The 24237-nt window shown below is 49.1% G+C and overlaps 1 protein-coding gene across 3 annotated transcripts in view; it reads left to right on the plus strand.

Annotated features, from left to right (window-relative positions):
* The window catches only part of LOC105496660 (centrosomal protein 104), a 46127-nt gene that overhangs the window by 18088 nt on the left and 3802 nt on the right, over positions 1 to 24237 (plus strand). For 2 of the 3 annotated variants that reach the window (XM_071067483.1, XM_071067481.1), the window contains 14 exons: positions 298 to 453; positions 1902 to 2129; positions 2688 to 2885; positions 4608 to 4775; positions 5487 to 5660; positions 7984 to 8160; positions 8891 to 9097; positions 9502 to 9609; positions 12693 to 12729; positions 13019 to 13085; positions 14103 to 14211; positions 16033 to 16171; positions 16353 to 16420; positions 23465 to 23555. In XM_071067483.1, the coding sequence (XP_070923584.1) occupies positions 298 to 453; positions 1902 to 2129; positions 2688 to 2885; positions 4608 to 4775; positions 5487 to 5660; positions 7984 to 8160; positions 8891 to 9097; positions 9502 to 9609; positions 12693 to 12729; positions 13019 to 13085; positions 14103 to 14211; positions 16033 to 16171; positions 16353 to 16420; positions 23465 to 23555 (1927 nt within the window). Of the gene's footprint in view, positions 1 to 297; positions 454 to 1901; positions 2130 to 2687; positions 2886 to 4607; positions 4776 to 5486; positions 5661 to 7983; positions 8161 to 8890; positions 9098 to 9501; positions 9989 to 12692; positions 12730 to 13018; positions 13086 to 14102; positions 14212 to 16032; positions 16172 to 16352; positions 16421 to 23464; positions 23556 to 24237 lie in introns of those variants that run through there. The other variant, XR_011606385.1, reaches the window with a different exon arrangement.

Consider the following 24237-nt stretch of genomic DNA (forward strand, 5'->3'; position numbering starts at 1 on the left):
TCTTCAGACTCATGTTCAGGTGCCAGGGTCAGCCGCCTCGTTACTAAGACCCCGAACACAGTGGGAAAATAGGAAAACCAGCTATCCCGAAAGTCATGACGAACCCATGGGCTTATTAGATGCCAGTACAGCAACAGCAGCCAGAACTTTGCTATGAGTGTGGCCCATTCCTTCCTTTTCCCTGTGCTCGCTCCCTCTCCTCACAAGATGGTTCAAGCATGACTCTTAAAAATTAGCTTTGCATTTGATGTGAGTTGATCCAAATTTGAAACAAAAAGCAAACATTTTGTGCTTCAGGTTGGTGAGCGCCTTGGGAGGTATGAGGTGGAGAAACGCTGTGCCGTGGAGAAGGAAGACTATGATCTCGCCAAGGAGAAGAAGCAGCAGATGGAGCAGTATCGCGCTGAGGTGTACGAGCAGCTGGAGCTGCACAGCCTCCTGGATGCCGAGCTGGTGGGTGCAGGAGCCTGGACGGGGTGGAGGAAAGCCTAGGAGAACGGAGAGTCAACTGTGTGGTTCACAAAGGTGGATAGATACCTTTGAAGTGTAGTGTAAAACACTCTGCAGTGCTCAGGGGACAGTTATCATAGATGGACTCAGCTCTGTGCCTACGTCAGGGAGGCTTTGCCTCAGCATGTTCTTTCAGGAAGCTCACAATCGTGGGAAAGGGAACGAGCCAGGGTCAGGAAAACCGAGGCCCTGCTGCTTTTCCGCTGCATCCCTTCATCTCTCCAACTGCTTCCTTATTTGGAAAAGGCAGTGATGACCCTGCCCCACTGACCCCTCGGTGTTGTGAGGATCAAGTGAGAGCGAAGTACTAACAGCTTCAGTGTATTGAGAACATGTTTCCCATAAGGTGCTCTGCCTCTGATTTTAGAACTCATGCAGATGGGGCATTCAGCCCACATGACAGATTAGGAAACGAAGGTCCTGAGATACAGAATAGTAGTTGAGAGTGCACACTCTCAAGGCCAGGCATAGTGGCTCATGCCTGTAATCCCATCACTTTGGGAGGCCAAGACTGGAGGATTGTTTGAGCCCAGGAGGATTGTTAGACCAGCCTGGGCCACATAGAGAGACCCTGTCTCTACAAAAAATAAATAATAGCCAGGCCTGGTGGCACACACCTGTAGTCCTAGCTACTCAGGAGAGTGAGAACGGAGGATCACCTGGGCCCAGAAGTTCAAGGCTGCAGTGAGCTACGATCGTGCCACTGCACTTCAGCCTTGGTGACAGAGCAAGACCCTGTCTTTAAAAAAAGAGAGAGCACACTCTGGAGCTGGATTGCCTGGGTTCAAATCCGGGCACCACCATTCCAGCTCTGTGATCACAGACTAATTCTCATCAGCTTTATGCCTCAGTGTTCCATCAGCTTTCAAGTGGGAGTAAAAAGAGTAAGCATTAATGAGCCTGCCTGTCCAAAACATTCAGTACCATGCCCAGTGTGCAGCAACTGTGCAGTCAGCTTTACTTGTTGGGTTACACAACATCACTTTCCTTTGTACACACAGTGAATAGCAGTGCCAGATTCTGAATAGAAGTCCACTTGGGTCCAGCCCAGGTGCTTTCTCCACACCACCGTGCTCCTTCAGGGGCACGTGTGTGTGGACTTCTCCATGCACAAATGTTCATTCCTTCACTAGCATTTTGGGTGTGTGTGTCACTTTTGTAGTCCACACGGAAATGTGGAGAGACAACTGAGATGAGTGCAGCTTGATTGTGTGGGGCTTTCAAGGAGATTTCACGCTGTGGAAGTTTCTCTTTGGTTTTGAAACTTTTCTTTGTGCCAAGGAGCCTCTTCCAGCACAGCTTTCTAAAGTCTTATTCATCTGGAGGAATGAGATGGATACGTCTGTCGTGGCAGTGGCATTTGAAATTAAATGTCCCTTTTTGTTCCCTAGATGCGAAGACCTCTTGATTTGCCCCTCCGGCCCCTCGCTCGTTCTGGCAGTCCTCGCCACCAAAAGCCAATGCCCTCACTACCACAACTGGAAGAAAGAGGAACAGAAAACCAGTTTGCAGAACCTTTCCTTCAGGAAAAGCCTTCATCATATTCTCTAACTATTTCTCCTCAGCATTCTGCAGTAGACCAGTTACTCCCTGCCACAGATCCTCATCCAAAGATCAATGTAGGTAATTCTGTTTCAGATTGGCGTTCACTGTATTTGGATATTTGTAGAGGACCTGTGTTATGCCAGGTGCTGTTCCCATGCATGGAGTGCATGAGTGCACCCCAGCCAGACCCACCTCTGTTCCATTCTAGGAGCCATAGTGCTGAGTGAGAACATAGCCACATAAGCAATAGACCTGATGACACCTCGTGAGCATGTTTGTTAAAATCAGGCTTGATGCTTATTTCTAAGCAATAAACTAAGGATATATCAGAGATCTTGTCAGAAAAAAAGATGTAATAGCCTTTACTTTAGTAGTCTCCATCGAGGCGGAATCTACCTTGCTTTTATTAGGTCTGTAATAAGTTTAGAAAGGAACAGAAAGCCTCATCTAATCTTTTCAATTACATCTTCTTTGTTGTATAAATTATTCTAATCTGATGATACTGATATTTAGCAAAATAACATCTTGCAGATCAGGTAAGTAAGCGCAGTGAGCCTGCCCGTGAGAGGTGCCTTGGAGAATGCGACCCATGGAGCTCCCCAGCACTTTCCTCTCTCCTTCGCTTACTGCAGGCAGAGTCCCTGCCCTATGATGAGCGGCCTCTTCCAGCTATTCGTAAGCATCATGGGGAGGCAGTGGTGGAGCCGGAAATGAGTGATGCAGACATCAGCGATGCTCGGAGGGGAGGCTTGTCAGGGGAGCCAGAGCCCTTAACCGAGAAGGCCTTGAGAGAAGCCAGCTCTGCCATCGATGTGTTGGGAGAAACCTTGGTAAAAAAAAAAAAAAAACAGTGGGGGACAGAGGGGAGGGAAGGCTATATGGCATGCCCACCTCTGTGTACTTACGCATGAAGAAGGGAAAATGCCCAGGGCTTTGCATTTGTAATATTGTTGACTTCCCTTTGTTCTCGCTGGATTGGAAAGTCTTTTGTTAACTTTTTTTTTTTTTTTTAAGAAACAGTGTCGCTCTGTCACCCAGGGTGGAGTACAGTGGCATGATCATAACTCACTGTAGCCTTGAACTCCTGGCCTTGGCCTCCCAAAGTGCTGGGATTACACATTAGCCACTGTGCCTGGCCCTTCTGTAAATTATGAATTATGTGAAACAGCAAAAACATGAGCTAAGATGTATCAATGAGTACTCATTTCACCCTGGGTGTCCTTCTGGCATTCATGGAGTTTGTATTAAACACCTGCTGTCTTCTGAACACCAGCTAATTCCAGCACAAAATGATGGCATAGCAAAAGATGGAAGTATCTCCTTATAGAAATGAGTAGTGTTGGCCAGGCTTAGTGGCTCACACCTATAATCCTGGCACTTTGGGAGGCTGCGGCGGGTGGATCATGAGGTCAGGAGTTCAAGACCAGTTTGGCCAAGATGGTGAAACCCCATCTCTACTAAAAATACAAAAATTGGCCAGGCATGGTGGCAGGCACCTATAATCCCAGCTACTCAGGAGGCTGAGGCAGGAGAATTGCTTGAACCCGCAGGAAGACGGAGGTTGCAGTGAGCCGAGATCGCACCACTGCACTCCAGCCTGGGCGACAGAGTGAGACTCTGTCTCAAAATAAAAAAGAGAAATGAGTAGGATTTTCACCTCATTCTGAGCTTTAAAATATTTCCCTTGGAGGCCGGGCGCAGTGGCTCACGCCTGTAATCCCAGCACTTTGGGAGGCCAAGGCGGGCGGATCATGAGGTCGGGAGATTGAGACCATCCTGGCTAACACGGTGAAACCCGTCTCTACTAAAATACAAAAATTAGCTGGGCATGGTGGCAGGCCCCTGTAGTCCCAGCTACTCAGGAGGCTAAGGCAGGAGAATGGTGTGAACCTGGGAGGCGGAGCTTGCAGTGAGCTGAGATGGCACCACTGCACTCCACCCTGGGCCACAGAGCAAGACTCCGTCTCAAAAAATATATATATATTTCCCTTGGAGCATTTAATACTTTTTATATTTTAACGTCTTAAATTTCCTTATCAGAAAAAATTATTTCTCTAAATATGCATATTTATTTGTAAAAGTTCTGTTACTAGAAATTAATCAGTTTATGAAAGTTCTGTTATTAGAAATGAATCATCTTGGCCGGGTGCGGTGGCTCAAGCCTGTAATCCCAGCACTTTGGGAGGCCGAGACGGGCGGATCACGAGGTCAGGAGATCGAGACCATCCTGGCTGACACGGTGAAACCCCGTCTCTACTAAAAAAAATACAAAAACTTAGCCGGGCGAGGTGGCGGGCGCCTGTAGTCCCAGCTACTCGGGAGGCTGAGGCAGGAGAATGGCGTAAACCCGGGAGGCGGAGCTTGCAGTGAGCTGAGATCCGGCCAGTGCACTCCAGCCTGGGCGACAGAGCGAGACTCCGTCTCAAAAAAAAAAAAAAAAAAAAAAAAGAAATGAATCATCTTACTTTAAAAAAAAAAACAAAGCCTTCAAGTTGTGTAGTATTGGAGGATGGTTGTGTGATGTCATGCAAATGCTGCCTGTTTTGTGGCAGGTTGCTGGGGCCTATTCTAAGACATGGTCCTACCGAGAGGATGCACTGCTTGCCTTGTATAAGAAGTTGATGGAAATGCCTGTTGGAACCCCAAAAGAAGACTTAAAGAACACACTCAGAGCATCCATCTTTCTCATTAGAAGAGCCATAAAGGACATTGTGACCTCCGTGAGTGCCCTCAGCTGGTGCTGGCTCCAGTATCCGTGGATGAGATCATGTGCCGTACCACAGAAGACCAGAGCAGCTTGAGAGAGGACCAGTTGGTCATTGACATGGTCACCAACTGTAACTCGATAGAATCACTAAGAAATGAGGTTCTCTAGCAAGAGCTATATTGTGCAACTGATCTTACATGAAGGGTCTGGGAAATCTGCCTTTGCTTGGGTCATTATCTCTGGTCTCGAGCAACATGTTCTGCAAAGCCAGGTGTTTGTGGAGGCCTGGTTCAGTGCTACCACATCTTCAGTTTGTGTTCTCACTTTGCATGAAACCTGATGAGGTTGAGAATTAGTGTTTTTCTAATGCTGAGTGGGCCTTAAGAATGGACATTGCACAGTTGGGCTTACCCATTGAAGCAGGGCTGTTAGATACTTGGTGTGAAGGGAAGATTTGGGCTTACCCGTTGAAGCAGGGCTGTTAGATACTTGGTATGAAGGGAAGATGGGGAGTGATTTATGACAGAGTGAAATAAGAGCATATGTCCTCTATATGCAAGGTACTGTGTTTAGAAAGCAGTTTTTAGTTTGCCATTTTCAGCCTTTCAGACGAGACGTCATTTTCAATATAATGTTCATATGTATTACTGATAGTAGATTCTATGTTTTCTCTTGGTAGAATTCCACTGTAGTAACTCATCTGTGTTTATCCCTTTTCTCTTAGGTCTTTCAGGCTTCTTTGAAATTGTTGAAAATGATCATTACACAATATATTCCTAAACATAAACTGAGTAAACTTGAAACAGCTCACTGTGTGGAGAGGACCATTCCCGTTTTGCTCACCAGAACTGGAGATTCTTCTGCCCGCCTCCGTGTGACAGCTGCAAATTTTATTCAGGTCTGAACTTCACCACGGCATTTGAAACCATAGATGATAAACATATTCGTGTAGCTCTCTGGCTTTCTTAACACCTTACAAGATTCTGTCTCTACTCAGTTAACATTATTCTCAGGGATTTGCCATCACACTTTACTTATGCTCTAAAAGGTCAGTTTTGTCTTAGACATAAACTTCAGTTAAAATCTACAGTTGGGTTTTTCCAACATTTCTTTTATCCAACATATGCCATTAATTTTCTAAATAAATAAAAGCGGAAAATGATATAAAAATAGAAAATCTGAGGGTAAAGAAATAAAAGATACAACTGTCTTAATCGAAATATTTTCATTCTTTCACCAAACGTGCCTCCTCTAGGCTAGATATTATGGGAAATATTGAGATAGAGATAAATGTATGAATTTGGGGGCACACAGTTATATACCATAATGTGAAAATATGTTTTGCTGTCTTTAAACTAGCTAATGAATTCATCTAGTCTAGGAGTTCTTAAGACTCTCCCTTTGGGCTTAAGAAAGCTTATGAATTAAGTTTTACACAAAATTTTGTGATGTGCAGATCCTTCTTAAAAAAGAATCCAGGCCAGGCTGGGCGAGGGGGCTCATGCCTGTAGTCCCAGCACTTTGGGAAGCTGAGGCGGGTGGATCACGAGGTCAGGAGATCAAGACTATCCTAGCCAACCTGGTGAAACCCCTTCTCTACTAAGAATACAAAAATTAGCCGGGTGTGGTGGTACATGCCTGTTGTCCCAGCTACTTGGGAGGCTGAGGCAGGAGAATTGCTCGAACCCGGAAGGTGGAGTTTGCAGTGAGCCAAGATCGCACCACTGCCCTCCAGCCTGGGCGACAGAGCAAGACTTCATCTCAAAAAAAAAAAAAAAAAAAAAAAAAAAAAAGAATCCAGGCCAGGCAGGGTGGCTCATGCCCATAATCCCAGCACTTTGGGAGACCAAGGTGGGCAGATCAATTGGGCCCAGGAGTTTGAGACCAGCCTGGCAAACATAGTGAGACTCTGTCTCTGCAAAAAACACAAAAATTAGCCGGGTATGGTGATGCAGCCCTGTCGTCCCATCTACTCAGAGGGCCGAGGTGAGAGGCTTGAGCCCAGGTGGTTGAGGCTACAGTGAGCTGTGATCTCGCCACTGCACTCTAGCCTTGGTGACAGAGCAAGACTGTGTCTCAAAAGAATCCAAAGGGGTCATTTCTCTAAAATATGAGTAACCACAGATCTAATTTCATTTAATAAACCTAAATTTTCAGAGTAAATAAGGAAAACAAATGCTAATAAAAAGTAAGAATAAATGCTGTCATGCTAATGTGCTACAATACACTCCTGGTTAAGACAGCTAGAATTTGGGGGTGGGGAGGCTCATCTTTCAAAAGATATGTTGCAGATGAGCACATGTTATTGCTTCATTTAATTGTTTTTAAGCCGCATTAATTTCTGAGCAGTTTGGTGGTGCTAAAATGTTCTATTTCAGATAACCTTAAGGCAATCTGTTGAGGGTTACAATTATTGTGCACCAGTGTGCTGGTTAGCAGACTAAATACACACTCCCAGCATCTGTTTGTCATTAAGGAGTTTACTGTCCAGACTTCCCTGGAGAATGCTCTTCTTCTCTTAGCTTTTAGATTTATACAGAGTCACTCACAGGCCCAGATACAGAGTGAATTGGGCCAGCAAGATGAGAGATTATTTTAGATGATAGGACCTACAGACCTATTGGAAACAGGTTTATTTCTGATTGCAACTTAACGCTTCAACATCTTATTTTTTTCTCTGTATCTGGTTAATAAAGTGATAAATATCTTAATTACATAAAGACTTGTTTGTTTAGGGACATTAAAATATGTAATGGCACTTACATTTTTTTCCGTCTTAATCCACTAGTAACCATATCACTGCAGAATCATACACTCTTGGCTGACATTTAATAAATACTAAAATAACAATGATTCTAGCAACAACTATAATTTCTTTTAGAATTTTAGAAATGAGAAAACCTCTTCCTTGAAGCTGAAGAGTACTGAGAACAGAAACCTTCAAGTTTTCAATTACGCTTCTGAAGAGCTTTCATTACACATAAAATTGTTTTATTCTTCATGGTTTTATTTCCTGTGACTCAGGTTTTCATTTCTAATCGTTGTTATGTTTTAAATAGAAATACAAGCTTACAGATCGGTGCTCTTATTGCTCTTTGTCACTATCATTCTGTATTTCCCTATTTTTTCCTTCAATGTTTAGTTTAAGATCATGCTGCATTGTACTAAACTGCCTCCAGCATTTTCCAGTAAAAATTAACAAATTACGCTGGCTTTCTTAGGAAATGGCCTTGTTTAAAGAAGTTAAGTCTCTCCAAATTATTCCATCCTACCTGGTGCAGCCATTGAAAACAAACTCTTCAGTTCACCTGGCAATGAGTCAGATGGGCCTCCTTGCCCGGCTGCTGAAAGACCTGGGCACTGGGAGCTCGGGCTTCACCATTGACAACGTGATGAAGGTAAGTGGACCTCGCGTGTGACACACCACCTGGCCTGGCACTCACCACAGTGCCTGGAGCATGGCAAGGGTCTCATCAACGTTTGTTGAAGGAATGAGTGAGACTGATTTCAGAAAAACAGCCAGTATTTCATCCAACAAATGGGGGCCCCCACACGCATCCTGCTGTCTAATGGTACATGGTGTGTACAGATCTTTATCCATGGAGAGAAACAAATCATAAAAAACATTTCTTTGTCTTTAAGAGACAATAACAGCAGCGTAATGGAGAATATCAGGCACAGGTTGAAGCCCCTGATCTGAAATGCTTAAGACCATAAGTGTTTAGGATTTCAGATTGTTTTCGGACTCTGGAATACTTCCATTACATTTACTGGTTTGGATCGCAAATCCCAAAACCTGAAACTGCACATCGGCTACACAGAAGCGCACACCTCCAAGGAGGATGAGAAACCATGGGCCCCGGAGACGCACGGTGGGGATGGAATTACACTATAGCCACAGCGTTCTGTTTCTTACAAAGATCCAAAACAAGCGTAATGAAAGTATAACACAGCTTACACCGAGACGGTAGATCCGTGAGGTTTTAGGTTTGAAGTACCTCATAATACTTAATATGGATGTTTTCTCTTTTCTTTATTTTTCAAATGTTTATAATGTACCTTTTTTGTATGCTAAAAGAAATTAATTTTATTTTCAGAATCAGTAACAAGAGCCCCTCCCAACTTTAGTTTTCAGTGAGTTCCCTGGAGCATAGAGTGTATGAGGTCCGCGAGACGGCAGTTAGAATTATTCTGGACATGTACAGACAGCACCAGGCTTCCATTCTGGAGTACCTTCCTCCGGATGACAGCAACACACGCAAGAACATTCTCTACAAAACAATTTTTGAGGGATTTGCTAAAATAGATGGCAGACCTACAGATGCTGAGATGAGGGTGAGTTAACTGTGGTGAAGTTAAGACCTCATCCTATATTGAAGAAGTTACTTGGTACATAAATAAGTAAATACATAATTTGAAGGAGCCATGTGTATGGGAAGCTCAGGCGTACTGGCTAAGAACAGGTTCTTGCATTCGGATCCTGGCTCCTCCACTTTCTGCCAGTGAGAACCTCAGGTTCCCAGGCTGCAAACGGAAAAATGATAGCCGTGAGAACATGGCGGGTTTATCCATCAATAAACACCGACGAAATCAGTGGAAAAGATTTGCTTCTAACTTGTTATTCGTCTTAGTGAATATTATAATTTATAAGAAATATAGTTGATATGCCATAGTTTGTCTCCCGGTTTCTGAGATTACCCTAACAAGCTATTCTAATGGAAAAATAATTTTCTCACCAGGCACGGAGAAAAGCGGCTACAGAAGAAGCAGAAAAACAAAAGAAAGAAGAAATTAAAGCTTTACAAGGGCAGCTGGCAGCACTGAAAGACATTCAGGCTGAAGTTCAGGTTGGAAGTAAACACGTCTTTCACCTGTGTGCTTTTAGCTGCAATGTATTTTGCTGTATAGATCACATCATACTTGACTTACTTTTCATGGAATTATGCAAATGAGCGTCTTGATTCCTTCTGTTTTTTTAGGTTAGTTTTGGGGTAGATGACAGAAGCCCTCCATGGAGAGGTGGAATTGGGTGGCAGATACTCCTGCTGCCCCTCCATCCTCTGTCAGAATTGATGTGAGCTGCTGCATAGGTTTAGGCAGGGACCAGGGGCTGTGGGCACAGAGCTGCTCTCCTCCACAGCTCTCCAGCCACCTTCAGAGACTAAGGAGAAAAATCAGCTTGACTATAAAGGTCTGCTTCAGCGCATTAAAAAGGGAAGGTTCCAGGTAAACATTCTGTTTCCATGAACCCTTACTCTTTAAGCCTATGGGGGTGTTATGTGTACTGGGAACAAATATTTGGTTGAATATAAATGTGTTCCTCTTCAACCTCCCTACTTCTGGGATATGAATTAGCTTCGTGACACTAATTTTATGATGAAGTTTCCTTCAGCTGATAGAAAATTTCCTTTAAAAGAAGAAATAAGAGGCGGCAGAACACAGGGAGTTTCCGTTCCGCAGACCTGAGGTTTCAGCCATGCCAGGTGGATGAGATCTGGGACCTGCTGGCACCTCAGGCCTGCAGCCCACTCGGCTGCACAGCTCACCCAGAGCTGCTGAGGGCAGAGCTCATGTCAAGTGTTCTTACCACAGATTTTTAAAAGAAGAAATGGGTACAAATGGGGGAAAAAAGATCAAATGTGGCTGAATATATGCTGAACTTCCTATGGCGAAAAGTCACAGTGACATTTCCACCAAATGTTGGAACGTCAGAGTCACAATCAGAAAAAGACACAAGAGGCAGAAGGAGGCAGGCAGACCTTGGGATGGGGGGTGAGCCTCTGGCTCAGGTCCGCATCGTGGTGTGGACGACTTTTGTGTGCTCAGTGACCCTCGGTGGCTCAGCACACACTCATTGTGATTAGTACACAAACAAAAGACACGGATGTCACAAACTGAAGGGCTTTCCTCCAGCCATGAGCTAGCACATACTAAGCCCGTTGCCAGGCGCCTGCCTCCCACCTCCCTCACCACAGCCTAGGACCTGGTGGCAGTGGCCTCTGAGGTAGCAGCCGTCCAGGAGCTGTTGTTCGCAGCACTGTCTGTCCCGGGGTCGCCTGTGCTGACGGGCTGCACAGCACTGTCTGTCCCGGGGTCGCCTGTGCTGACGGGCTGCACAGCCTCCACACAGCTGTCCTGAGAGCCTGCAGCTCCTGCTCATTGGCTCGGTGTTTATGGAGGCCTCTCTGTGCCAGGCACCATCTGGCTGTGGAAATACAACAGGCAGCAAAGCAAAGTCCCGCCCTCATGGAGCTGGGGCTCCCGGGAGGAGCAGACAAGGGAGAAAGACCCAGGCAGTGGGTCCCTGCTGCAGGGTGCTAGGGGCCATGGTGTGCTGGGACCTCGAGGCCAGTACAGGCCTACGCCTCCACACAGGGCCTGGTGAAGGCCTCTCCCAGGAGAATGACAGGATGGGATGGTTTTTTCTCTTTTTAAATTATTGGGGTGAAATACGCAGAGTGTAAATCTTAGCATTTTAAGTGCACATTGCGGTGGCATGGGGTGCTCTCACATTGTTGTGCAATCATCACCACCATCCATCTCCAGAACTTTCAGAATTTACATATTAAGTCCTTTTCTGGTTCTAAAATCATACTCTTGGCCACAGTGACTCAATCCTGTAATCACAGCACTTTGGGAGGCTGAGACAGCAGGATCACTTGATTTCAGAAGTTCAAGACCAGCCTGGGCAACATAGTGAGACCTCATCTCTACTAAAACTTTAAAAAAAAACTTAGCCAGACATGGTGGTGAGCACCTGTAATCCCAGCTACTCAGGAGGCTGGGGCAGGAGGATGGCTTGTACCCAGGAGCCCAAGGCTGCAATGAGTTATATTTGCACCACTTACAGCCTAGGCAACAGAGTGAGACCCTGTCTAAAAATAATGATAATAGGAATAAACCTGTGCTCTTTTGGGGGGCAGGGTGGGTGTCTGTGGAACTAGAATCACACTGCTGCATGTGTTTTCCACAGTCAGTGGTTGAGTTTGAGAGAAATTACTAGCATGTAAAATTGAATTTTCTATAAGTGTAGTAGACAGTATTCTTCTTTATAATGCATCATTTAAGTGCCATCTATAGAGCGACCAACTTGTTCCTGTTCCTCTCAAGCCTGAAAGTCTCAGGGAGTCCCCTCAGCACCCTCACACTGAGATGGTGTGTCCTCTGCGGTTTTCAGTGTTGACGGAGACTGCAGTGGTGCTGGAGAGTCTGAGGGGCAGGGAGAAGACGTGATGGGGTCTCTCAAGGCTAGGAGGGCTGCTGGGACGAGCTTAAGAGTTACCTGACTGAGAAGGGCGCCCAGGTGCGTCACGAGCCACTGGGAGGCCACGTGGAAGGGATCTCTGGCCACAAGAGTCATCTCCACAGAGTGGCAGGGCTGAGGGCCCAAGGGGAGGGGCTTACGAGAGAAGGGGAGAGGGAGTATCCATGCCTCTTTTGAAGACAGGGCATATTGATTCCTCTTTCCAAAAGTTTAGTTATTTTTCGATAGAAATTCTTTTTTTTAATTTCTTTATTCGGAGACAGGGTCTTACTCTGTCGCCAGCCTGGAGTGCAGTGGCATGATGTCAGCTCACTGCAACCTCCACCTCCCAGGCTCAAGTGATCCTCCCTCCCCAGCCTCCTGAGTAGCTGGGACTACAGGGCACACCACCACACCTGGCTAAGTTTTGTCTTTTTTGTAGAGACAGGGCTTTGTTTGCCATGTTGCCCAGGCTGGTCTTGAACTCCTGAGCTCAAGCAATCCACCACTCAGCTTGGCCTCCCAGAGCGCTGGGATTACAGGCATGAGCCATCTTGCCCAGCCAGTAGAAATTCTAAAACAAAACCCAGAAATGTGCTTTCATGATCAAAACGTATCCTCAGCAGGCTCTCACTCACACTCACACTGCAGCCCTTTGTCCCTGACCTTACTGTTTTTGTGTCTTAGGAAAAAGAAAGTGATGCTGTGAAGCCAAAGAATCAGGGTATGTAAAGAACTGGGGTGCACAAAGAATTGGGGTGTGTAAAGAATCGGAGTGTGTAAAGAATCAGGGTGTGTAAATGCATGTCATGGAAGCTCCGTGTGGAAACGGCTTCCGTCCATTCAGCAAGTATCACTGGACACCTGCTGCACCTCAGCCATCTCCCAGCTGAATGGAAAACACTGCTACCTTTTCACTTGTATCATGGTTTTATAGCTCACATCAAACTGCTTACTAAAATTTTGAAAATCATTTCTATAAAAAGTTATTTAAATTGTTTTAATCTCTTCAGACATTCAAGGAGGGAAAGCAGCCCCTGCCGAAGCTCTGGGAATCCCGGATGAGCACTATCTAGATAAGTGAGTCACACTGTCTTCCACCCCCATATGACGGTCAGGCTGACGGGCGCTCTCCAGATAAGTGAGTCGCACTGTCTTCCACCCACTGTACGATGGTCAGGGTGAGGAGCCACACAGAAACCCTGGAAAGGGAACCCGTCCTCCCTAGTTGGCCCTTCGTAGTCGTCATGAAAGGTAGGGAAATGTGCCTTCTCCACTAACCAGCATCCACTCCGAGTCAGTCAAGACAACTTTCCCAGCCGGGCGCGGTGGCTCAAGCCTGTAATCCCAGCACTTTGGGAGGCCGAGACGGGCGGATCACGAGGTCAGGAGATCGAGACCATCCTGGCTAACACGGTGAAACCCCGTCTCTACTAAAAAAATACAAAAAACTAGCTGGGCGAGGTGGCGGGCGCCTGTAGTCCCAGCTACTCGGGAGGCTGAGGCAGGAGAATGGCGTGAACCCGGGAGGCGGAGCTTGCAGTGAGCCGAGATCCGGCCACTGCACTCCAGCCTGGGCGGCAGAGCGAGACTCCGTCTCAAAAAAAAAAAAAAAAAAAAAAAAGAGACAACTTTCCCTCTGTTGCCCCAATGGAAGTTGCCAGTCTGTGTGTCAACACCGTTGTCACAGGCACAGACTATCACAGCAGCAAAATTCCTTTTACTCTGCAGCAGCCAGGACAGATCTATAAGAATGTAGGGTCTTTGTCTTATCTTTTTATTGTAACTTAAAATATCCTTTCTGCTTGATGATGCTGAGTGAAAGTCTGGAAGGATCGTATGCCCGTTGATTTCAGGTACCTCCTTGGCGAGGGCTTTCCTATCGTGCTTTAACACATGGCACACCCAGCCTCCACTGCTGCCTGCAAGGGGGGCCCAGCCCAGGCCCCGCAGAGCAAACTGAGGCAGTTCGGAATGAGAGGGAAACTGCACACAACACAGGGACTGCGGCAATTCAGAATTTCGGGACGTGGGAGCAGAGCGGCCATCAGTGGAACTAGATCCTTACCTTTATTTCCTGCTTTTCTTTCCTTTCAGTTTGTGTATTTTTTGTGGGGAAAGGAGTGAATCCTTCACAGAGGAAGGTCTCGATCTCCACTACTGGAAGCACTGTCTCATGCTGACAAGATGTGACCACTGCAAACAGGTCAGGCCGGGGCACAGCCGCCCAGCTGCTTGCATGAGCATGAACACCTGACTGTTGAAAGACTGAGTCACAAAGCTGTCCCAAGGCTTAGTATTTTCAGAGAGGTTGTGAGAAAAGTAACTGAAACCTAACACACCCCTGAAAAACGCATGCGAGTCATTCCATATAGCAGCCCAGTGAACCGTAAACATGCTGTGCGGCCACCTCCCCTCAGGGCTCTTCCCAGAGTCAGCAGGGGCCTGATTTCTGACACCACAATGGGTGCTCCTTGCTCTTTGAGCTTTATAGAAACAGAACCATGTGGTGTCATGTCGGATTTCTTGCTTTGTCGTGTCCACAGCGCCTTCGTCCATCTGCTGCTGTGCACGAGGGCTGTGTCCAGTTTGGGACCACGACAAGCGATGTTGCCACAGTGTTCTGGTGTCTTCCAGGATGCACGGGAATGCACTTTCTTGGGTTCACGATGTGTCGTGGGATTGCCGGGTGTGCTGATGCTCAGTGGGGCTGCCCAGGAGTGCTCCAAAGGGATTGTGCCCAGGCACTGCCACCAGCAGCACGGGCACTGCCTCCCTTCCCACAGTGCCCCTGCGGCCACGCTTCCTGCTGCCTTGGCGAGTTCCCAGTGTGCCTGTCCCTGGTGAAGATGAGGTGGAGCACCTGTCCTTTTGTCTGCAGGCATTGGCTGTCCTCCTGCAAAGCACCTTCTGGTTTCTCACCCATTTACCTCGGGTTGTCCATGTGTTTTTATTGATTTGGAGCCATTCTTTATACATGTGGATGTGAGTGCTTGGTCAGTCGCATGAATTGTGACCACCTGCTCCCACTGCACAGCATGCATCTTCACTGTCTTAAGTGTCTTGAGGAAGACTCATTTTTAATGTTAGCATTGCCTGCCTTACCAGTGTTTTTCATGGTTCGTGCTATTTGTGTCCTGTGTAAGAAGTCTTCCCCGATCGCCTATATTAAGCCTTTCTTACATTACTATAAAGAAATACCTGGCTGGACACGGTGGCTCACGCCTGTAATCCCAGCATTTTGGGAGACCGAGGCGGGCGGATCACCTGAGGTCGGGAGTTCAAGACCAGCCTGACCAACATGGTGAAACCCCATCTCTACTAAAAATACAAAATTAGCCAGGCGTGGTGGTGCATGCCTGTAATCCCAGCTACTCAGGAGGCTGAGGCAGGAGAATCGCTTGAACCTGGGAGGCAGAGGTTGCAGTGAGTCAAGATCACACCATTGCACTCCAGCCTGGGCAACAAGAGTGAAACTCCATCTCAAAAAAAAAAAAAAAATCCCTAAGACTGGGTAATTTATGAAGAAAAGAGGTTGGACTGGCTCACAGTGTGTCAAGTCCTGCGGCCTGAAGTTACAGAGTATACACAAGTCATTTCTGCCAGAGACACCAACGTAGCAGGAGAATCTCTTACAACTCTTCTGTGGTCCTGTTTCTGTGCACATTCTTAGAAATAGCTGGGAGCCACGATATGAACCCAGGGCCACACATATAACCACTGAGCCACTCTGTGTCCTCATCCAAGTTTCACACTCAGGTCGACCGTAGCTTCCCCCATCCTTTCCAGCGGCCCCTGCCCAATGCTCAGGCGACAGGAAAGGAAGGACATGGGGTCTTCACAAAGTATCACAAGTGACTCCAGGCAGTCTGTGGGCAAATGCCAAAGATAGAAGCCTGTGGCTCGCTTCATGCGCAGGTGACACAGATTTCCCTGGGCAGAGGGAGGCACCCACAGGCTCTGCAGGCTGGCCAGAGGCGCTTCAGCTTTCTCAGCAACATGCTTCGCTCTGTATTTCAAAATCCAGGTGGTGGAGATATCCAGCCTGACGGAGCACTTGCTGACGGAATGTGACAAAAAAGACGGGTTTGGGAAGTGTTACCGTTGCAGCGAGGCTGTTTTCAAGGAAGAGCTGCCCAGACACATAAAAAACAAGGAGTGCAACCGTGAGTACCCCTTCCCAGGCTCCGTGCCCTCGGGTCACCAGGTGTCCTCCTGGAGGAAGTGCCCCTGCTCTTGGGCCTCTGCAAGGGCTTGGTGAATTAAAGAGCACCTGCGGGCAGGCCAGCAGCATGTCTTGTCACCTGTCATTCAGGGAGTGACTGAGTCTTTTTGAAATCATTTCAGCTGCCAAACCAGAGAAGCTGGCAAACCGGTGTCCTCTGTGCCATGAGAACTTCAGCCCTGGAGAAGAGGTGAGGGGCCTAGTGGGGGAGGGGCCAGTGAAGTAGGTGACACACCTGTGGATGACGGTGGTGGTGGCGGTGGTGGTGACGGTGATGGTGATGGTGGTGGTGTTAGTGCTGGACCACAGCCACAGAGTACAGCACATGAGTGTCCAGGGAGTGGACAGCGTCTACTGAGCCCTGTCTGAACAGTTCTTCCGTTTAGCTACGTGTTCACATGATATCCTTCCCTATGTTTACAAATGGTTTATCGAGGAGCCTCAACTCACTGAGGCCCAGCCTGTGTCACCGGGATACAAGCATGAGATGGTTTTATTTTGTTCTGGTCATTGCTTTTATCCAGATACTGAGGCCCTCAGTGACACCTTGGCCAGATTCTGTAACACCGCAGTCCCTTTTGCCTAATAAAACCTAGGCCTATTTGGGTAAACGATTCTCCTTCCTACCTGATTCCAAGCTCTTCTCCCAGCCTCAGTGCGCTGCGCTGTGACTCCGCAGGCTTAGTGGGGACGGGCGGCTCGCACGTGCCCACCCTCCACTTCCCCATGTGCTCGGCTCCTCTGGCATTGGAGGGGACGAGGAGGGACGTGGGCGTGCAAGGCTCCGTGGCAGTTATTCTGGCCCTGTCCAACACGATGGGCTGGCGGTGCCCTCTTTATGCCAGGCAGCGAATGCTGAGCCCTGGGGCCCTGCTCAGGACCCAGTTTTGGAATCTGGCTCAGCCACTTCCACTCCAACCTCCTTAGCTCCTGCCACCTGCTGCGTATCACTGTGTCCTGCTGCTGGCTCCCCTTGTCCCAGCTTTTCAGCAAGATGGCTCCAACCCAGCCACTGTAGCTTTCTCTTAACCACGGAAAACACACACACCAAACAGAGAAGACAGCCCCCAGCCACTCTCAGCCATAATGTCTACCCAGTTATCTGGCTCTCTCTGTCTGTCTGTCGGTCTCTCTCTCTCAAAATTTGAAATGCATCACAAAGTACACAGAAAAGTAACAGAAACCCTCAGGACTCTCCCTTGTAGCGGTCACTGAGCTTCAGCAACTAGCAGCTCAGCCACTCTTGTTTCTCCCGTGCCCCCGCGTGCTCCCCTCTCGTGTAATGTTGAAGCCAACCCAGACAGCATGTTGTTTTATCTGTAAATGTTCCCATACGGAGCTTTTGGAATTGGGACTGTTTTACGTAGCCGCAGCCTCAGCCTTCCAGACATCGGTCACATTGCGGCATCTCATCAGCTCAGAAGCGTTTGATTACTGGGATCCATAGAAGGCCCACACGCGGTACCTGGTTGGTCTGTTTTGAACAAGTTCATTCTCTTCGTTTTTTTTCCTTACGATTCACTTGGCAAAGGAAGGAGGCTGTTTGCCCTATAGAGCTAACCATCGTCTGGATCTGCTGACTACATCCCCTTGGGGGTGCTTAACGTGTTTCTCTGTCCCTGTACTTCCTGTAAACAGGAGGTTGGATCTCTGGCCTCATCAGGTGTGCACAGGCTCGGTGTGGGTGTGGCCGCTTCACAGGCAATGCTGGTGTGTCCCCCAGGAGGCGCGTGATGTGTATGCCGGCGGCAGCTGCTGATGCTCAGGGCCTAACCCACTGGCTCAGGAGGGGCCTCATTCTGTCATCCCTCCTTCATTCATCTGCTGGGATATTCCTCTAAATGGAAGCTCATCCACTCTGTGGTTGCCCTGGGTTAGACTTTCTGTTGGAAAGGTAGAATGAAGGTTTCATTCTTTTCCTTGGTTTACTGGTTTTCAGAATAGTAAGCTGGGTCGCTAGCATCTTCCATGGCAGCTAATTTGTTTTGTTTTGTCTGTAGTGTCATTATGAACCATGGATTTAAATTATTTGATGTGTTCCAGTCACTGCAGTTACCATGCTTAGTGATGCGTGAATTATCCCAGCTCTGGCCTATGGCAGACTCTTCAGCTGGGCCCCTGAGGCCTGGATGAGACCCATGCAGCCTCAGAGAGTTCCCTCCTGTTTGCCGCATTCCTGCCCCGGACCTGGAATCAGCCATCTGGTCACAGAGGCCTGGTTCCCGTTAGTGGGACTGGATGTCTCAGGACAGCGCTGGGGGCCTCATGCCCATTGCTGCTGGGTGGGTTGCTGTGGCTGGACTGTCAGTGGACACAGCCGGGAGAAATCAAGGGAAGTAAGCTCTGTCACTCATGCACACACACTTCCCCTTCCCGTTCTGAGCTGCAGGCTTTATTTAACCTTGTCTCTCCCAACATCTGTGTCTCCTTTCTTACATCCATGGGCCCTGGTACCTAATGGCCCAGGAGACAGAATTCAGGAATTGCAGGCGACCAATTCACCTTGGCCCCCACTACACGTGGGGCAGCCCCAGCACAGGGGCACCTGCACCGCCGGCAGAAGATGCCGCCGGAAATCAGATCTGTTCCCAGTTCTTGTCCTGACCACATCTTCCACTGGTAACGGGGGGCCCAGTGGCCCTGTGTTGGAGGGACTTGGGCGAGTCCTGGCTGGCAGTGCCACCAACTGTAAATACATTCATTTTATATTCCATTTCTAGGGGACTTTAAAGAATTAAGTTCTGTAATTACCGAAGACATGTTTCCAGGTCGATAGAATCAGGCATCCTGGAAGAACCCCAGACAGAGGCCACCATCCTGCCCCACTTCCATCTGCCTTCCTCCACCCCAGACAGAGGAGGCCGCTGTCCTGCCCCGCTTCCATCCACCTTCCTCCAGAGGCTGCTTTTCCTACGGGGCATCCTGCCCCTTTTCTACCCAATACAAGCAGCTCTCACTGCACATACATCTTTTCCCCTGGTTATTTCCAGAATGTAGGGGCCTTTGTGTTTGCATTCGAGTTGTTACCTTTACTCGTCCTTCCGTGCGATGCCCGTCGTCCCCTCTGATTTCAGTTATTGCCATTGGTTCCCTACTAAGAGCAGTACTCAGATTCTCCAGTAACCGCCTTTTCTTCCTTCCCTTCTTGTTCCCAACATCTGATTTGAATTGACATCCTCTTACAGGTAGTACCTGTAAGGCTGTCAGCAGGCGTATCTCATGTGTCATCTGCTTTCCCTGTATCTAATTATCTACACGGCCTGGCCCATCACCTCACACCCTGCAGCATGAGCAGATAACAGGCACTCACTTATTACCTCGTGGGTTCCCTGGGTCCGGAGCCAGGCTTCATTCTCATCTGTGGGCCCTGCTAGGGAAGGACTCGCTTCCAGGTTCATCCCAGCAGCTGGCAGTAATATGTTCTTGGGGGCTGTCAACCTGGAGCCACTCAGCTCCTAGAGGCCCCCACCGTCCTCAGCACCGGAGGCCTCTCTGCTGGACAGCTCACCTCCTGGAAGCCAGCAGGAGACTCTGCCACTCCAGCCTGCTGAGACACGTCTTTCTCATTTTGTGTGAATTGTTTTGCCATTCCTTTTCCAAATGTTTTTCCTCTCTTCAGCGTTCCCTCCCTTCTCTCTGCCTGAGTGTGAAGACTGCTGTATCTGTTCTGTGGGTCACGGGGCTTTGTCCGGTGTTCCCTTTCTGTTCTAGTTGAACGGCCCCGCGCCCTTTCTCCTTCCATCTCCAGTCCTCCGTTAAGTGAATTTTTCATTTCCAATCTTGTACTTTCCAGTTCCAGTGTTTGTATTTGGCTGGGATTTCTCTACAGGTTTCATTTCTCTGCCAAGATTCACCTCTGTTCACTCATTAAGATCACCTGTTTTTAACAGCTTTGCAGAGATCTAGTCTGCACAGCCTCTCCCCATGTGCAGATAGTGGGTGTTCATGTATTCGGGGTTGCGCAGCCATCCACACACGTTCCCATGTGCAGATAGTGGGTGTTCATGTGTTCGGGGTTGCGCAGCCATCCACACACGTTCCCATGTGCAGATAGTGGGTGTTCATGTGTTCGGGGTTGCGCAGCCATCCACACACGTTCCCATGTGCAGATAGTGGGTGTTCATGTGTTCGGGGTTGCGCAGCCATCCACACACGTTTGCACTTTCCCATCACCCAAAAGACAGCACTGCCTACGTGTCGCCCCTTTTCTCCCCAGCACCCTCTCCAGCCCCTGGCAACCATCTGTCTAGTTTTGGTCTCCATGGATTTGGCTACTGTGGACATTTCCTGTAAATGGAATTGGACACTATGCGGCCTTTGTGTCTTTGACTGAACATGTTTTCAAAGTTTGCCCGGGTTCTAATAGATCAATAGCACTTCGTTGCACGTTTAAGTCCTCGAATATAGTAGGTATCTGCTTTAAAGTCCTCGTGTGCTAATCCTAATGCTAATCATTCAGAATTTTTCTGAATGATGTGAAGGGGGGTAAACAGTGAAGTTCGACATCCTCCACACTGCTCAGAAGAAAGCTCCGAGTGGATCTTAGATTCAAATGTGAAAGGCCCAATTATGAATCTCTCAGGAGATGCTGGAGATAAGAGAATAGTCTTCAGAATAGGCAGGGATTTCTCAAACAGGACACAGAAAGTTTAAGCCTTGATGGGAGAGGCTGATCAATTCAGTTAGATAAAATGGAGAACCTTGGGGCAGAGTTTGGGTTTTGTAAAATGAAAAGGGATCTGGAGTTAAGCATCGTGAATGTGCTTAACACTACTGAACTGTATACTCATTTTGTAATAAAACTGTTAAATCGTAAAAGGTGAGAACCTCCTCTCCATCAAAGGACATAAATAGACTGGAAGGCAATACTGGGGATGAAAAATCATTGACCGTTATTCTTCAAAGTGAGTGGAAGGCGTTGCCCCTGCAGGGTTTGAGCGGAAGAGTGGGCATGACCTGGCGGGCCCCACGCCAGCCACTTTTGCTGCTCTGTTGAGAGCAGCCTGTGGGACAGAGAGGTCAGGTGGTGGCAGAGAGCTGAGTGGCAAGAAGGGGTCAGATTCTGGACACGCACTGCAGGCAGACCCAGGACTTGCCGGTGGAGTCCTCATGACGTGGTGAGGCGGTGACCGCGGTCAGGAACCCAGGGCGCTCAGGAGCTTAGCCTGGAGCTGTGGAGTGAAAATGCCTGTCAGATGCGCAGGCCGGTAGACATATGGCTGCAGGTGGAAATGTGGGGATTGTCAGCGTGTATAATAAGTGGGTTTAAGGTCATAATACTGGAAGCGCTCTCCTAAAGAGCAAGTGTAGACAGAGAAGAGGCCCACAGGCTAAGCCCCAGGTAGAGTGGGAGTAAGAAGGCAAACCAGGCTCTGGGGAAGAAACACACTGGGGAGGAAGCCTGACGAGGGTGGCGTCCTGGAGGCCCCAGAGCACAGTCCATCAGAGACGATGCCCTGCTGGCCTGGCTGGGCTCAGCTGATCACAGGCGCCCAGCTCTTGCATCTGCACTTGGCTACAGGGCAGCCAGGTGGCTCTGCTGGCCCTGACTGGGCTCACACATGTGTGCCTGGGGTCCGCAGCAGGAGACTGATCTAGGATGGTCTTGGAGGCAGCTGTGGCACCTCAGCCTTGCTTATGTGTCTGACCCCAGCACGCCAGCCTGGGCGTGACAGAGGGCAACAGCGAGACGAGCCCAGGCACAGGAGTTCATTTCAGCCTGCCCTGCCACGTGTCTGCCACTGTCCCATTAGCCAAAGCAAGCCACAGTCACCCAGATTCAAGGGATGGAGAGGGACCCGCCACCGCTGTGCTGGGGAGGGAGGAATTGGAGCCTTAGGGCAGGCCGTGTCCCTCCACAGGGGAGGGGGGAGCAAGTGCACCCCATGTGCTGATGGGCCATGTCCTGATGAGAAGGCGCCCCAGCTTTAGGGACATGAAGGTTGCTGGTGGCCTGGAGAGATGAGAACCCAGGCCTGCCTAGAGCAGCTAAAGCGGGACAGGAGTGGGCAGGGCTGGGGCTGCAAGTGCTCCAGCATCCTGAGGGCTACCGCAGGCAGCCAGAAAGTGACAGCCACTGGTGACAGTGAGAGAGGAGCCAGGGAGAAGCAGGGCTATGTCTAGTGGAGAGCCTGGTCCACCAGAGAATGGGAGAGCGGCTGGAGCAATGTCCCTGGGGAGTGTAGTTTGTTTTTGAGACGGAGTCTCACCCTGTCACTCAGGCTGGAGTGCGCTGATGTGATCTCGGCTCACTGCAACCTCCGCCTCCCGGATTCAAGCAATTCTCCTGCCTCAGCCTCCTGAGTAGCTGGGATTAGCTAGTGGGGACATGAGATGTGCCACCATGCCCAGCTAATTTTGTGTTTTTAGTAGAGATGGGGTTTCACCAAGCTGGCCAGGCTGGTTTTGAACTCCTGACCTCAAGTGATCCACCTGCCTCTGCCTCCCAAAGTGTTGGGATTACAGGCGTGAGCCACTGCGCCCAGCTTCACGAGTGTTGTTTAAATAGAAGGGAAGAAACCAGGAACAACCCGAATGTCCAGAAGACTCGGGGAATCAGAAGAAAGGTCCCATGTTTATATCCAGCAGGGGATGGGATGAGCTCCCTGTCCCCATGCAGACGGTCCCACAGGTGGTCCTGAAGGAAGGAAGCTGGCTGCCCAGGCAGTCAGGCCTGCGTGAGCCCTGCGTTCTGCAGGGCGAGTGCATGTGGCGTGGCTCAGGAAGAACAGGGATGAAGAGAGTGGGGACCCCACGAGGAACCGCGGGCAGCAGGCTGGCGGGGAGCCCGCGGGGCCTGGCGCCTTCTGTTTTCTGGCCTGGAATGTAATCACGTGGGCACGCTGCTTCTTACCCTTGCATTTGTGTGCACGCTCTGCTGTGCTCAGACACGCTGACGCCAAGGGCCCTGTGTGGCTGGGTGGGGATGTGAGATGTAGGCTCCCGCTGTGCTCGGAGACCCTGACGCCAAGGGCCCTGTGTGGCTGGGTGGGGACGTGAGATGTAGGCTCGCCTGGCGACAGGACTTGGTGCTTCCTGAGTTGTGCCCCGCACAGATCACAGAGGGTATCATGACATATCCGAAGGGAGGTGCCCAGGTGAGGGAGCCGTTCTTCTGCAGCTCTTGCTGGTGCAGCCGCCCCTCGTTTTCAGCTTGCACAGCGAGTCCTTTGGGTCTGGGGCAGCGCACCAGGCCCGTCTTACCTGATTAACACTGATGCCTCCTCCGCTGCAGGCGTGGAAAGCTCACCTGATGGGCCCCGCTGGCTGCACCATGAACCTGCGCAAGACACACATTCTGCAGAAGGCCCCAGCACTGCAGCCAGGTGAGGGCCAGCGGCGCCGAGCGGGTGGAGTCTGCATCCCTCCATTTTGACTTATTCAAAAGACCATCCCCAGCCAGGGCAACATGGCTTTAAAAGCAAAAAAAATCCCTTTAAATATCCCTTTAAAAGCAAAAAAAAAAAAAACAGCATCCCAGCCTCTCTTCATGTCCTGGTTCCTTAGTAAGCAGGCTAATAATCATAATCGCGTGACCAAAATCCTTCACCTGCAAACGGCCTATGCAGTGCGAAGGCTCCGCGGCTGGCCTAGGATTCACACCCCAGTCCTCCGCTCTTTCTACATCACTGATGTGAGTGTTTAGAATCAGGAAGCTGGCCAGGCACGGTGGCTCACGCCTATGATCCCAGCACTTTGAGGACCAAGCCAGGCAGATCACTTGAGGTCAAGAGTTCGAGACCAGCTTAGTCAGCATGGTGAAACCCTATAAAAAATTGGCCGGGCACAGTGGCGGGCACCCAGCTACTCAGGAGGCTGAAGCAGGAGAATCGCTTGAACCCAGGAGGTGGAGGTTGTGGTGAGCCAATATGGCACCACTGCCCTCCAGCCTGGGTGACAGAGTAAGACTCTGTCTCAAAAAAAAAAAAAAAAGGAAACTGAAGAGCAGACCCCACCAGCCTCAGCCCTGGCTCCTGTAGTCAGGTGACGGCCATCAGCATGGGTCCT

The sequence above is a fragment of the Macaca nemestrina genome, chromosome 1 (genome assembly GCF_043159975.1).
Source record: "Macaca nemestrina isolate mMacNem1 chromosome 1, mMacNem.hap1, whole genome shotgun sequence".
NCBI classification, from domain to species: domain Eukaryota; kingdom Metazoa; phylum Chordata; class Mammalia; order Primates; family Cercopithecidae; genus Macaca; species Macaca nemestrina.